General features: G+C 38.8%; 2 protein-coding genes across 5 annotated transcripts in view; both read left to right on the forward strand.

The window, feature by feature from the left end:
- The window catches only part of LOC140928957 (CWF19-like protein 1), a 31,100-nt gene that overhangs the window by 11,527 nt on the left and 4,329 nt on the right, over positions 1–15,244 (forward strand). Inside the window, exons 17-18 of one of the 4 annotated variants that reach the window (XM_073378764.1) lie at positions 487–584; positions 1,728–1,909. In XM_073378764.1, coding sequence (XP_073234865.1) covers positions 487–584; positions 1,728–1,869 — 240 coding nt within the window. In that variant the 3' untranslated portion in view covers positions 1,870–1,909. Of the gene's footprint in view, positions 1–486; positions 585–1,727; positions 2,416–15,244 lie in introns of those variants that run through there. The other 3 variants (XM_073378766.1, XM_073378763.1, XM_073378765.1) reach the window with 3 other exon arrangements.
- LOC140928879 (uncharacterized) overlaps positions 9,498–15,244 on the forward strand; it is a 7,171-nt gene continuing 1,424 nt past the window's right edge. Inside the window, exons 1-6 of the mRNA XM_073378683.1 lie at positions 9,498–9,666; positions 11,140–11,391; positions 11,904–12,029; positions 13,561–13,722; positions 14,118–14,275; positions 15,156–15,244. The exon at positions 15,156–15,244 is cut by the window's right edge and continues 253 nt beyond it. Of these exons, the coding sequence (XP_073234784.1) occupies positions 9,579–9,666; positions 11,140–11,391; positions 11,904–12,029; positions 13,561–13,722; positions 14,118–14,275; positions 15,156–15,244 (875 nt within the window). The 5' untranslated portion in view covers positions 9,498–9,578. The remainder of the gene's footprint in view (positions 9,667–11,139; positions 11,392–11,903; positions 12,030–13,560; positions 13,723–14,117; positions 14,276–15,155) is intronic.

Raw genomic sequence — 15,244 nt, forward strand, 5'->3', positions numbered from 1 at the left:
AACTTCATGCCTGAGAACTTTCCACAAATCAATCGATACTTCGGTTTGACGTCATACTGCAACACGATTGGCCAATCGAACAATGCGTTCCCCATAGTAGGGTTTTCTTTGGCGGGAAAACGAAGAGTCCATGTTTTGATCTTTTCATCTACTGGCTGGTTAGGTAAAACAAATAACGAACAGTTACCGAAACCAGTTTTCAAGGTCATACGAAAATCGCTCTAAGGTTGTTCAATGTCAACGGAATGGAACACCTAAACGCACGAGTTTTCAACCAGTCGAAAATTCGTCCGGTGTCGTGTGACAGAACGAGTCTCCTACCAAGTGACGTCAATAACATTCTCTGAAGCCTCAACGCGATTAGCCCAACTCAGTTGGTCAAGTATAGGCGTCATCTCCCGGAGTTGAATTCCTCGGAAGAAGAATATCCAAGTTCAAAGCGAAAAAGAGAAAATACAGAATAATGTCAGTGTCTTTTCTTGGCAGTTTGTACCAGTAGGAGCACCGTACTTTGTGGCAGAGTTCGATAACGGTGAACGGTTACTTCATCGCGTGACACACAAAATGCCTTTACAGTTTGGAAGGTACTAAGCGTCACCTACCTTTTAATGTAACTACAAATATGGAACGTTTTTAGTAGACATGGAATACATGTAACTGCCTAGGTTTACATTTCAATATCATTTAGCTATTATGTTATTTGTACTGGCAGAAATGTACCATATTTTCTTACTTTTGGTTGACTTAAGGTGACTCGACCCAGTTTTTTTGGGAGGGTACCATCCTACTTTGAAGCTCTCTGGTATCCCCACCTTTACTTTTATCGTAAGTCTAACACATAGAATGGACAACATATAGATCAATCTACGATATAACATAAATTTTTTGGCGATCGGAGTAAATGTCACGTGGTTATGATGCCACGCCCCTTTGAGGTCTGAGTCGAAAATCTGCTGTTGCCAGCATTTTTTCGTAAAAATCTCGTGGCTACACATAGTGCGCATTAGTGCCTTCTGCTGAACAGAGTTTCACCAAAATCGCAAAGACCCAATTCGAGAAATTCAGCGGTTTCCAAATTTAGGTCATAATTTATGGGAAAATGATAAGCAAACTTTACACGATTATATCTAATAAACTATGAGATTCATCCCTTTATTTTGGGCATCGTTATAACAGATGGGTCCTTGCAAGTCAGCAAAACGCTTTAGGGCCTTGTAAATGGACGCGATTTCGAGCAAAGCAAACATGTAGAAATTATAGTTTTCGCTATTTGTTGACGTTTGTCAGCGTTGAAGAGTCCTTCTCACGAAAAAAGCATTTTGTTAAAAATTCGTAGTTTTTTTCCTTCAAATTTTTTCAGGGCCACAATTGATTAACTAATTATCCGGATTCTGAATTTCATGGTCATTGAAAAACTGTGACATTATCTTCTATAAGCCCAAACTTAAGTAAACATTGAAGATTTTTAGCGTTTTAGCTGAGTATGTGCTTTGGGAGTTGTCTATTGTTTCTAGTCTGTCATGATACAGCATTCTTGTTCAGCACATACTTGTAGTGGTTTGCTTATTTTCGATAGAATACTGACGCTTTCGCGTCATCGTTTGAATGAGAGTGCTTTCTTCACGTTGTAAACGGCAAACGACAAGCGTTCAAATTGGCTGGGAAAATAATCTAGTGGCCAAAATCGTGATGCTTAAATAATCTCTCTGATCTATCAACTTTTGTAGGGAAGTTGTGGCCAGTCCTTCTCTTCTCAATATGCCCGACAGAGTGGACTGGAAAGCCTGTAAGGTTTCCTTAGAGGAAGAAAAGAAGATGGCCGCTGAGTTTAGAAAGAAATTTCAGCCGTTCGACTTCAACTTGACGTAGGATGAAGATGAAATGGAAAAGCGAAACCCCGGCTCTCTTTATCTGCCTCGCGCCGTTGCTTTGTCTCGTTCAGCCATAGTTCGTAGAGGGGAATCCTCTACTAACCATGGCCCGGCAAATAGGAAAGAAACTGTAGTCCGTCCCAGCTCCCCGGGATACTGCTTACAGATACCGACGGAATCTCCAAGGCTCATATTGCATTGTTTTTTCTCGTTGTTGTTTCGTTGATCGCGTTTTCTTCTTAGACTTATTTTTTACATGGTTGGTTTTTACTTGTTCTTTTCGTACTTCTCAAGGCATAAAAGACGGCAGAACGTCACAATGCGGACTTGCTTAAGTTCGCATAGATTTCAATAGCAGGTACTCCTCACCCGCGAGTGGAGAACCGCGGACGCAATGAGACACCCTCGGCTGAAACTGAGGGTACTTTTCACGTGTCAGAACTGACCGGCCAGGCCATTCCCGTCGTGATGAAAATTTCACTTTTAATGAAAACTATCCAACCAGATCAGTCAAATCCTATAAAAGATGGTTTTCAAAAAAAAAAGCTTTGGAAAAAGCCGATTTCATTTGCTAACTGACTGGTCCGGCAATGGTCCTGCCGGTCAGTTCTGACAAACAGAAAGCGCCTTAAGCCTAAAGAAAGTGCAGCCGAGGAAAAATTCTTGGCGAGGCTTGCATACCCTCAAAATTGTACGTGTAACTTAACAGAACAAATGGAAATACGAGTAACATTTCCCATATTCTGCTTCATTTATTTTGCCAATAGTTTGAAGTTGCTTGTTCGTTGAAGCGCAGTCAGTGGCTTTACATACGCTTGTTGGTTGACTGGAACGAAAAAAACAAACAAACAAACAAACAAAATACTAAAACAAAACTATTTTGATTATCAAGGAATTAAATTCCAAACACCTAGAAGTAACATTTTCTAACAGTTTGAATGCGTCCGGGCGAGTTCATAATGATACCAAATTTGAAAATTAAAACAGTGAACTGATCCTTACGGCAGGAAGAGTGATGGAAAAAATAAAGTAAGAAAGCAAAAGTAAAATACATTTTATTTTTGCTTTCTTTCTTGTTTTGTGGTATTGAAGATTTTACCGATGCAGGTCTACTAAAGATCCGCATCTGACCCCCTGGTTTATCGTTGTGGTTTTGCCTTGACAAGCGTTTCATAAAACTGTGAAAGTTACTAGTTTAGAAATACGTGTATCGCAGAACCTCACGAAGCACGGGTGAGGACGCTCGTAAAATGTTAGCGATGGGACGGCGGGAGAGAAATAGAGTAAATTTCGTAACTGGGGAAGGTGGTTTTCGACACCCGCTCTAATATTGGAAGCTGAGATATACTCAATCTCCTTTTGGTTGGAGTAAATTCAAACGCAGTTCCTTGGCTTTAAACAAGCATCCTGATGGAATTTAAATGGGGTTGCTATTAGTAAGGAAGGGTAGCCAAAGTTGCGTAGGTCCCGTGTTCACACTGGATGCGGAGCCCAACAGGAAATAACAGATATAAATGGGCCTACTGAGTTTGCATGCCGGTAAGACCGTGTTCGGCGCACGTGATACTCACGCGCTTCAAGCGCGACGAGATTGTAAACTCGCTCTGCTCGCAGCAGCCGTCATATTAGGGCATTCTATAGTTCAATACTTTACAGAGCGCTCGTTCTCGCGGCTTGCGTAGTAGGCACCGGCAGGAGCCGATTAGTCGGCTCCTGAGAGCCGATTAGTCGGCTCCTGACACCGGTTGTTACTTTTTTTATAGGCCGCGCGAGGGGAATGCGCGTCCTCGAGATTTCTCCCTTTGCCCGGCTCGTGCAATGCAGGGTGAAATAATCTGGTAGAAAAATATGAAAAGGCAGACTGATCCTTACGGTAAGGCGATGAAGAAGTAAACAAAAGAATAAAACAAAAAATATATATATATTTAAACAAAATGCCCAATATTTCGGTTTGAAAACAAACCTTCAGAGGCTAAAAGAAATATATATTTTTTGTTTTATTCTTTTGTTTATTCTTCATCGCCTTGCCGTAAGGATCGGTTTGCCGTCTCATATTTTTCTACAAGTTTAATTGTACTGATTCAGGTCTACAGCTGGGAGATCCGACACCACTGATTGGTTTGTTGCTGTGGACATGCTGACATTTTATGTATTTTGAAATAAACTAGGTCCAAGAATAATATTAAGAAAAACGTTTTTTTTTTACTTGTAAAGCTTAATCTAATCTAAAGCTAATCTCGTACCCAGATCTTACTCTGTTTTACACTGAAAAGTGTGTCGTACCCAGATCTCACTCTGTTTTACACTGGGAGATCTGGGTACGAGATTAGCTTATGCACTGACCCCCCCCCCCCTTCCCCCCCCCCCACCCCCAAGTGGTCCAGGAAGAATCGAAGGAGATGAAGAAAAATGCAGTGTCGACTAAAATAAAAATACTCTTTTATGACACAGACACGGAAAAACTAAATGAGACATGAAAAAAGGACCGATACGTTTACGTCTGTTGACTCAACCTTCAAAAGGTTGCGTAGCAATCTTTAAAATCGAATTTCTTTATGTAAATTGTTTCAGCGATGCTAAGTGACTAAATGTTCGTGACTTGTATGAGGGCTCAATCTCTTGCCAGGCTAAACGAAGATTCTACATCCAGTTAAGGTGGCTCGACTGGATTTTTTTAGGGGGATACCTCCCAAGTTTGAGCCTTAACTACGTCGGCATGAGTAAAGATATGGAAAAAAGGTTACCACAACAGTATTACATAAAGATGAAAATTTCTTATGATCTGGGTTTTATTGCAATCATAGTCGCCATGGCAACGTAATGACGCCATTTCGTTTTTCATTTATCTTTGTGTTTCTCTGTACCAGGAGTTTTTTAAAGAAATCGCTTAAGGGAGTATGTACCTGCCATAATTGCCTCCATTATGGCAAGGTTTGAAGAAATTCTATGAGAGCGTTTTCGAAATATTTTGAAATGCAGTTTTAAGAATCATAAAAACAGTGAAATAGCATGCTAGCCGCACAATTCGCTAATATTTTAAGAAAATGATAAGCTTTGGGAACGCGGCTTCATCTGATAGTGGATTGATTCCATTGAAAACTGCATACAAAAAAAGAGGGGAATTGCTCTGGGCGATCGCGAGCAAGAAGGATTTTATTAACTTGCATTCAGATGCTTTTGATACAGTTTTTGGAGGTAATTTGGTCCACGCCTAAAAATTTCGCATTTTTCCAAAAACCGCTCGATAAATTTTTTTATAAATTCGACAATCCCGAGATCAATCGTCAAGAAATATTCTCTGCAAGTTTTAAGAACATTGAAAACGGGGAAGGCTTTTAAATAGGGCCTCAAATATAGCCAATTTTCCCTCCAGATTTTGTGTTTACAAGCGAGCGTCCTCATTATTCACTGGCATTGTTTTCAAGTTTCATATACACGTGCACATTTAGCAAAAAGATAGAATTTGCATCAAAAAGGACCCTCGGTTAAAGCTCCGGGATATGCTAATTACCGGGTAAAGAGGTTAGTGATACATTTTTAACATCAGAACAATTCTTTGTAACAGTTTCTGTGATGTTATAACCCGATTAAGATAATTAAGTATTGCTTCCTACACGATGAGCCGTGACGTTCACCGTTTCGGCTCTCATTGCTATCTGTGAGTACAAGCCAATTATTAGCATATACCGGATATTTCTTTGGAAAGTAATTTTTGATGCAAATTTATATCTTTTGCTATTTGTGCACGTGCATATGAAACTTGAAAACAATGCCAGTGAATAATAAGGACGCTCACTTGTAAACACAAAATCTGGGGGGGAAAATCGGTTATGTTTGAGTCCCTATTTAAAAGCCTTCCATGTTTTCAATGTTCTTGAAACTTGCAGGGAATATTTCTTGACGACTGATCTCGGGATTGTCGAATTTATAAAAAAATTTATCGAGCGGTTTTTGGAAAAATGCGAAATTTTTAGGCATGGACCAAATTACCTCCAAAAACTGTATCAAAAGCAGCTGAATGCAAGTTAATAAAATTCTTCTTACTCGCGATCGCCCAGAGCAATTCCCCTCTTTTTTTGTATGCAGTTTTCAATAGAATCAAACCACTATGAGATGAAGCCGCGTTCCCAAAGCTTATCATTTTCTTAAAATATTAGCGAATTGTGCGGCTAGCATGCTATTTCACTGCTTTGATGATTCTTAAAACTGCATTTCGAAATATCTCGAAAACGCTCTCATAGAATTTCTTCAAACTTTGCCATAGTGGAGGCAATTATGGCAGGTACATACTCCCTTAAGCGATTTCTTCAAAAAACTCCTGATACAGGGAAACACAACAATAAATGAAAAACGTAATGGCGTCATTACGTTGCCATGGCGACTCCGATTGCAATAAAACCCAAATCATAAAAAATTTTCGTCTTTATATAATACAGTTGTGGTAACCTTTTTTCCATATCTTTACTCATGCCGACGTAGTTAATGCTCAAACTTGGGAGGTACCGACCCCAAAAAATCCAGTCGAGCCACCTTAAATGGACAACTTTGGAAAAAACAAATGATGAACCGATCATTTAATTGTTGTTGTTATTTTGCTTCTGTTGGTTAAAATGTTCATATTATTGCCAGTAAAAGAAAGGTATGTATTCAGAGTACTTTTATTAAACATTAATACAAAATATAAGAATTAAACAACAATATCCAGAGTGAAAACACTATTTCAAGTTCGACGTGGTACTCTAGGAAGTAAAGGCGAATGTGTGGACCAAGTCGCCGATGACCAGCGGCATTGTTTGAGTCCTTTGACACTGTACTTTGTGATATCACGACGACTTCTGGAGTTTCAAAATAATTAAATTAAATGAAATACAGACTATCATTCTGATTTTGCAATGCTGATATTTTCCGAAAGAAAACGTCACAGTACACAAACGCCACATCAGAGTGGAACGGGCCTGGAGAGAGTTTACAACAAACTTGCTTTAAGGTGGCTCGACTGGATTTTTTTGGGGGGATACCTCCCAAGTTTGAGCATTAACTACGTCGCCATGAGTAAAGATATGGGAAAAAGATTACCACAACTGTATTATATAAGGATGAAATTTTTTTGGCTAAATGTGCACTTGCATATGAATCAATGCCAGTGAATAATGAGGACGCTCATTTGTAAACACAAAACCGGGGGGGGGGAAATTTGTTATATTTGAGGCCCTATTTGAAAGCCTTCTCTGTTCTCAATGTTCTTGAAACTTGCAGGGTATATTTATTGGCAATTGATCTCTAGATTGTTAAATTTATAAAAAAATTTATCGAGCGGTTTTTTGAAAAATGCGAAAATTGTAGGCATGGACCAAATTACTTGCAAAAACTGTAACAAAAGCAACTGAATGCAAGCTAATAGAATTCTTCTTACTCGCGATCGCCCGGAGCATTTGGAAATGTGGTTGATAAAAAACACATGGCCTACCCCCTCCCTTCGGCACAAAAATGACTGACCCACCCCCTAAAGAAAGGTTGGAAATTGCATGACTCACCCCCTAGTTAAAACATGGATGTTTGGTTTCCTCTTAATAATCCAGTAAAACCTTGTTCTGTGCTTGACAAAATTTGTTGATACACTGCTTCAACCAATATCAAAATCATAGAAATCATACCTTTCACTGAAAAGACAAATGTAAAAAACCGTACATTTCTTGTTTCGATGGACGTAATGAGTCTTGACACAAATATACAACAAAACGAGGGTATATTGAAATTGCCTGTCACAAAGCATATGAAAATTGCTACAAAGACAACCCATTCCTGAGTACACATTACCTGCCGGAAATGCTTAGATTAATCCTCAAAGAAAATTTCTTCCACTTCAATGGAAGGCTCTACCTACAAAACTAGGGAACTGCAATGGGCACAAAGACAGCAGTTTTGATTCCTTTGACAATATTTTCATGACATATATTGAAACAACGACTCTAAGCAAAACTATCTTTTGAACAACAGTTTGGAAATGCTACATACACGATATCTTTTCCCTATGGGACATGAGTAAACCAGACATCGAAGCTCTCATTGAACAAGCAAACTTACATCACCTAACTATTGAATTCACGGCCGAAGCATTTGACACTGAGACTGCGTTTTTAGACACGGTTGTATACAAACGCATAAGATTCAAGGAAAAATCTATCCTTAGTGATGCAAAGACACATTTTAAACAAACGGAAACCTTCTTGGACACACGTACATTTCACCTCGTGTCACCCTCCAAATATTAAAAAAGGATTTGTCTAAGGAGAAGCATTGAGAATCCTACGAAAAAACTCCTCAGAAACAACCTTTGAGGAAAATAATTCAAATTAAAAAAATACTTGGTGGACGGAGGCTACCCACAATCTTTCATAGAAAACCTACTATCAGAAATAAAATTCACAAAAGGGAGTCTAAACTCCTAAAACAAAACAACAAGGAGGAAAAAGAAATATTGCCATTCGTGACACAATACCAGCCCTCCGTGTCTACTATAAAGGAAGCTTGAATGAAAAAATGGAATCTTATACAAAACCAACTAAAACTTCAATAAATTTTTAAAGAACCACCAATCATTTCCTTAGAAAAAAGGAAAATCATTAAAGGACATGCTCGTTAGAGCCCCCTGAAAAACGGGTTAACAGAGGATTCCACGCCCGTATAGATGTGCGGCCTGTCACCCTTTGTATTTTTTCGCACAACAGGTTTGTGAGCATTTTAGCAATAATTCCAGCTGGCTGTGTTTTATATAACAAGTGTAGTCAACTGTATCGTTAGTAGTTGATGCCTATCTATGTAATAAAATAAGGTGACCCACCCCCTAAGGGTAGCTGAAAATTGCATTACCCACCCCTTGCACAAGGCTCAAAACTTCATGACCCACCCTCTCTCTGCTCCGGCCCACCGCCCCCTCCTATACTTTTTGACCAGTCCCTTACGAGCTCCCCGCGATCTACCGGGACGTTTTGTCACGTGATTCACGGTCTAAGTCACGTGCCAAAATGTCCAACTCCACCACTTGTTAAAGATTCCATGATGGAATAGAAAGCTTGTGTCTGCTTATAAGTTTTCTACCCTGGGATTTGAAATCTCGTTTACTTTAAAGATAGTTTGTATCATTATAAACAAACCCTTGATTAAACGATTGCAAGCTCATTTTACCTTTCTAGAATCCAAATGACCGTTTTCCTCATTGAGAAACCGTTTCACGGGATTGGGCCGAGACTAGGGGCGCTTGTCAGTCAATGATAAACCCGTTAACAGGCTAATACATAAAGTTTCATCAAAAGAGGTTCTCTGTTGGTTTCAAAGAATGTGACTCTTTGTCCATTAGAATAGTGTAGAAACTTTTTTCAAAGTTTTTTCATTGTTGCTTGCAGAGGTAGGCGCTTAAAATGTTACACTTTAAACACAATGAATGATTAAAGATGTAAGTCCCAGAACTACAATTCTTTTTTACAGGTAAAAAGAGAAATGATGGCATCAAGAATGCAGAAAGCGTTTTTTGTTTCTGTTCTGGTTTCTGCTGCAATTATCGTTCGCGACTTTTACAATTGCAGCACTTTTTTTTCTTTGAATTTCCTGAAGAAGGCACGTGTCGATGAAAGCTTTCTCTCTGACTGGTGCCTTCTTCAAAGATCGCGCGTGGACTGGGAAGGATTAATTTCAAGCTGCCGACGTAAAATGGCATGGAAACACAGAGAAATGAGTTCTATAAACAGAACTGACCCAAAGAGAAGCTTTATATCCAGATGGCAGTTACGACCACAAGGTTAATAAAGCTGCAAGGAATTACTTAATTTATTGTATGGGTTAAAATGCACACTTACAGTTGACCCGAAGCCGTTTTAAAATTTTAAAAACTTGAAGCTTTATGATTTCCCTCCTACATTGGTTTTAAGAATGATTAATCCGGGGTTTTGCTCATCTGAGGACCGGAATTGAGGTTTTCTGATAGACTGTAGTTATCAATGGGATACTGGATATAGTGACTTTGTGATGCGAGATTCTGAAAAGCTCTCACACCCACAATCCCCCGTGCGCCCCTTTCCCCGAGAGTGTCACGTGTCTGTTTTGACGGTATCACTTTTTTGTACCTTCATATCCTACTGGTTCTCCGAAGATGAGATAATCTTCTGTTGGGGACTCCCATATAAAAACATGGGGATACTCGTCGTCTCGTTTTGGGGTGTAAATTGCAGATTATGATCTCACTTAGGGTGTTTGGGATGGAAAGTCACCATATTTGCCCATTCAGGTATTGCTCAGTCCTGTGCATAAAGAAATTTACAAAAAATGCCCTGACGCTGACCACGCAGAAATCTCCCTTAGGGTTCAGTTTAAGCTTGAGCCACAACCACACTGGTCTCCCTTAGGGGTTTAATCAGTGAATTTCCCGACGAGCATCCCCATCACTTTTTTTTTGGGGGGGGGGGAGTTCCCCCAATAATAATCAGAAACTTTCGCAAAGGTTGCTTTGAGAATGTTTGTTCTGGAGTGGGATGAGCCGATAAAAACCGGTATTCTAACGAAGGGGATTGGGGAAAACTTGGGCCGAGGTGACAGGATGATTTCCCTCCCACCAATAATAATGGCTTGTTTAAATCTGTTTTTCTACATCAACCGAACTGCATTGCTCTTTACTCTTTCAATATACAAGGAAGCTTTAAACCCGGGGGTGGGGTTTGGGGAGACATCCTCTAAGGGGACTTGAACACTCTTTTGCTATTCTGATCTTTTCTTGTAGTTCCTTGGCCGGGAAATTCCTAAGACAGCATACAACCCCATAACAATCAGGGGCACCCAACGACAATTTTCGGAAAATATATGTTCGGAAGACGATTTGAGATCTAGAATTTTCGGAACATTTGTTGTAAAATTACTTGCTTGCCTGCCTCTCCTAGGATTTTCGAACATTTAAATAATGGTATAATTGCCTATTTTTAACGGATTTTTACCCTAAAAAGGTAACCTAGAATTTTCGGGAGCCTTTTTTCTGGCTGAAATTTTCGAAAAGGTAAGTTTTGATCCCTATAATTTTCGGATCACTAGACTTTCAGCTAGGAAATCCGAACAGATGAAAAATTTTTAGGGGATGAAAATATGCCTATATCTACCGTTCAAATACTAAAATACGTTTAATGATGCTATGTTACGTGGTTTTGAACTATATTCTCGTTGGGTGCCCCTGAACAATGATGTCAAGTTTGTGATTGTCGTTTTCCTTGGTCTTTTGCACCCTTAGGGGAATTCAGCCGTTTCTTCATTCAATCCGTGACTAACGATGGAGTCGTTAAGAGAACTGGAGGGGATTCATGGAGAGTACATATCAGACAAGGACCAGCATCCCTTGCGCCTATGGTTATAGACCATGATGATGGAACATATGAGGTCATGTTCCTTGCTCTTGAACCTGGGAACTACTCAGCCAAGGTGTTCTTGGACTACACGCTTTGTGAAGGTTACAGGGATCCGCCGGAGGATTGGTATATCAAAGGTAGTAATGGTGTACCGCAGTAAGTAATAAAAGAGTCAGTAGTCTTCCCATATAAAAACGGGACAAGACGTTACTTTGGTATCTTCCAGATACGTCACTTGTTTGGCTCTCCGAAACACTGACACCTTTCTAATACAGGCCATGACCAGTACCAGTTTAGACGTTTCCAAATTTCTTCTTGTCGTAGGAAATCCCACTACATATATGTATTCATTCTTGCGCCTTACACTCGATCAGGTTTAATGCTTCGCCAGCATTTTTGGGGCTATTAGCTCGATTTTCACAGCTCAACCTGTGAGTAAGTCAGGCCCCAAAAGTACCCTGCTCGACCTAACTTAATGGTAATTGTTGTTGCAGATAAATGCTGGGCCTGTCAATTGAGTGAAATATTTGCATTTTTTTTATTCAAATGTTTTGAAACCCGTTGTTCCTTCTCCCATTCGTAAATATTATAAATGCTTAATTGAAATAGCCTTAACCAATAGCTTCCTAATTTGTCTCCCTACTCTCAGGGGACATTCAAGGCAACAAACAACAGCAAGGCATGCTGGGATACACGGGTGACGATTTTATAATGGCGGCTCTTCAGAGTGGGAAGTCTTTAACTTTTCATATTGAGGAATCTACAAAAAGAAATGGTATTAGCCTTATATTATTTAGTAATTATTGTGCTTTAATTTGACAAACGTTTAGCCAGTAAAGAAAGGTAACGAGTTCGTACACGGTTTTTACAGAAGGAGCCACAAGGGTTTGTTACTAAAATATTCACTGTCTGTGATGTGAACGTGAAGTATTCATTGAGCCAGATATACAATACAGTACGACAATATACAATACAATAAGAGTTTATTGTGAAAATACACTTAGCTTCAATAATGGTGTGCTTTCACAGACGGAACCGAAATCGGGGTCTGTGAAAGCACGTCAGTTAATTTACAGGTATTCCACAAACACAATAAAATGAAAAGTAAAAAAACCAGATGTGGAATATTCTATAATTAAAATTATAACAATAAAATCTTAATAAGTATATCTTATATCTAAATAAATACAAAATTCAATAAAAAAGCGTCGAAATTATAAAAATTGCACTAGGTCAACTTGGCTAATGGATCTCTTAAAAGACTTAAAATTCGTTATATTTCTAAACATGTTCGGAATTGAATTCCAGAGTTTCGGACCAATATAACTGACTGAGTTCAAGCCATATGTAGTAGACTTTGGCTTGGGTAGCGAGAGGATATAGTCACCTCTTAAATTGTAGCTAACGTTCTTCCTATGAACTATCAGGTCTTGTATACTTTTGGGCGTTAAAGAATTGTGGACGGCATTAAAAATAGACAGTGTGATTTGAATTAATCTTTGTTGTTTTAAAGATGAGAGGCCTAATGCGTTGAGAAGTTCCGAGTAGCTTGTCTACTTATCCCTGAAAACAAACCTGATCGCGCGCTCATTTAACCTTTCCAATTTGTCTGCAGCACTTTTACTACAAAAATTCCAGGTTTCACTGCAATAATTGAAGTGAGGAAGGATAAATGCTAAATATAGGTCGCGCCTTGTTTCGAAGGGAAGCATTTTCTTCATTCTTTTAAGAACAGCTATTTGCTGTGAAACGTTCCTACATATTTTAGCAACATGATTGTCAAACTTCAGTTTGTTATCTATCGTTATGCCAAGCATCTCAAATTCTTTAGTCACTGGGATACTGGAATTTTCACACTTGAAATCAAGTGTGGCGTCAGATTTTCCCATCACAATAGCTTGATACTTAGAATTGTTCCTTTTCAGACCGTTCTCATCATACCATTTATCAACAAGCTGGAGATCAGAGTTTATAGCACTCTCAACTTCTCTATAGTCATTATGAGCAAAGAAAATTTGCGAGTCGTCTGCGTAGCTAGAGAGTTTACATCTTTTCACGATGAACAGGAGATCGTTGATGAAAATATTAAATATCAAAGGCCCGAGGATTGATCCTTGGGTAATCCCTCTGGAGATATAATTCCAGCTCGAATATTCTCCAGCTACTTTCACTCGTTGTTGGCGATCAGAGAAATAATCCTCAATGATATTAGCAGTTCTCTCGTCAGCACCATATTCTTTGAGATATAATTAAGCAAATTATGCAAGTTGTTAAATAAACAAGTAAATCATGTGATTTAATTGCAGGTTTGTTCAAGTTCATTCTGCCATTGGCAAATGATTCCTATCTACCCGATCTGGCGCGATTATCATGCAATATCGATTGCTCGATGTTACTATGGAATGGCTTTGGACGATGGGTGAACGAGAAATGGAAACCATACATTCCTGAAGGTCAAATTATAGCCTGTTCCAGGCTCCGAGATAGTCGGGTCCGCGAAATTGAGAAAGCGCGAACATGAAAATTTCGCCTGCCTTTCGCTTATGCGTCATCCCATAATCTATTGAGAACCTGGAACAGGCTAGTTTAATTAGGTCCATGTCATGACCATATCATGATTTGTCAGTTACGGGTTTAATGCATTTTGCATTTAAAATACCTTACGGTGTGTTATCATCAAGAGCCTCTGCTAGGAGGAAGGGATTCGAATGTAGTTACTTTGTTTCTTACAATCTAGCAGATCCCTACCCTTACAAAGAAGAGACTTCTTCCCAGGCAAACCTTGGAATATAGCATTTCTCAACGTCAAAGGACATATTTTTAATTATGAAGAGAGTACTTATATTAACTCTACTGTCTTTAGATTATGAAAACAAAGAGCAAGGAAGGAATTCAAAACTAAGCACGTTAATGGTGTATGGAGACTCAATAGGCGTTCATTACTACAGGCTAGCAACAAACCGTCCGTTGTGTAAAGAGTTATTTCGCACTTGTAGCAAGAAGTACATGTGGACGTATGATGTAAGTTGCAAAATATGAATGACCTTTCTCTCAATTGTTTCTTTTTTTTTGGAATAGTGGAAAAGAAAGAATGCTGGAACCGGAGAAGGAAAATATAATCATTTTGTATTACAGTAAAAATGAATGAAACTACAGAAATTTTAAGGGAGTGAATAACTGAATTTTCAGAACAGAAAAAATGTTAAAAAATCAAGTGAGCGTTTAAGAAACTATGATGCTAATCATACCACCTATATATGGTGATGATCGAATCTGAAGTGGCAATACCATCCGTATAGTGAGAAAAGGTTGTCCAGCTGTACTACTTCCATGGTATATAAAATGCTAATATTAATATTTATCATCATTTAAAGTAAATTAGTCGTTTCATTATAATTAGCCGAGAACCCACCACGTGACCTGCAGATAATGAGCTGCTCATGCGCAATGTCGTCCAACTGTGTTGGGCTTAAATTTTGGGTTGCAAATAATATTCTGCTCATGCGTAAATGATACTACGCTTTTCTCCTTCTTGTGATCGCTCTTGCGTAAAAATGGCATTTCACGTCGCTTCCAGAAGATATTCATTAAAAAAAAAAAAATAGGTGATTCAATGGTAAAACAATTATTGAACTCGGTTATCACATTTATCGTGTTTTTTCAGTGTCTCGCAGATCAATTATTTGCCGAAGCCGAAGGACAGTGACAAACCACGATATTTTGCTCAAGCTCGGTGGTCTAAAAATTGTTTTGACAATAATTGGACTTAAGAGACTTTAAAAGTCTTTGCAAAATATTTCATTAAGTTTTCTTAGATTATTCTCAATCCAACCCAGTTATATTTTAATATCGCGAAATTTGTAATTTGGTGATAGTTTTTTAGTCGAGTATCCTTTTTTAGGCTGAATGGCAAAGGAATGACAGCAATGACTTCAACCAAAACATTGTACTTGGAGAAATCAAACAGCTGTTGGCCAGACCAGGCATGAA

Source organism: Porites lutea, chromosome 2, assembly GCF_958299795.1.
Source record: "Porites lutea chromosome 2, jaPorLute2.1, whole genome shotgun sequence".
Taxonomy (NCBI): Eukaryota; Metazoa; Cnidaria; class Anthozoa; order Scleractinia; family Poritidae; genus Porites; species Porites lutea.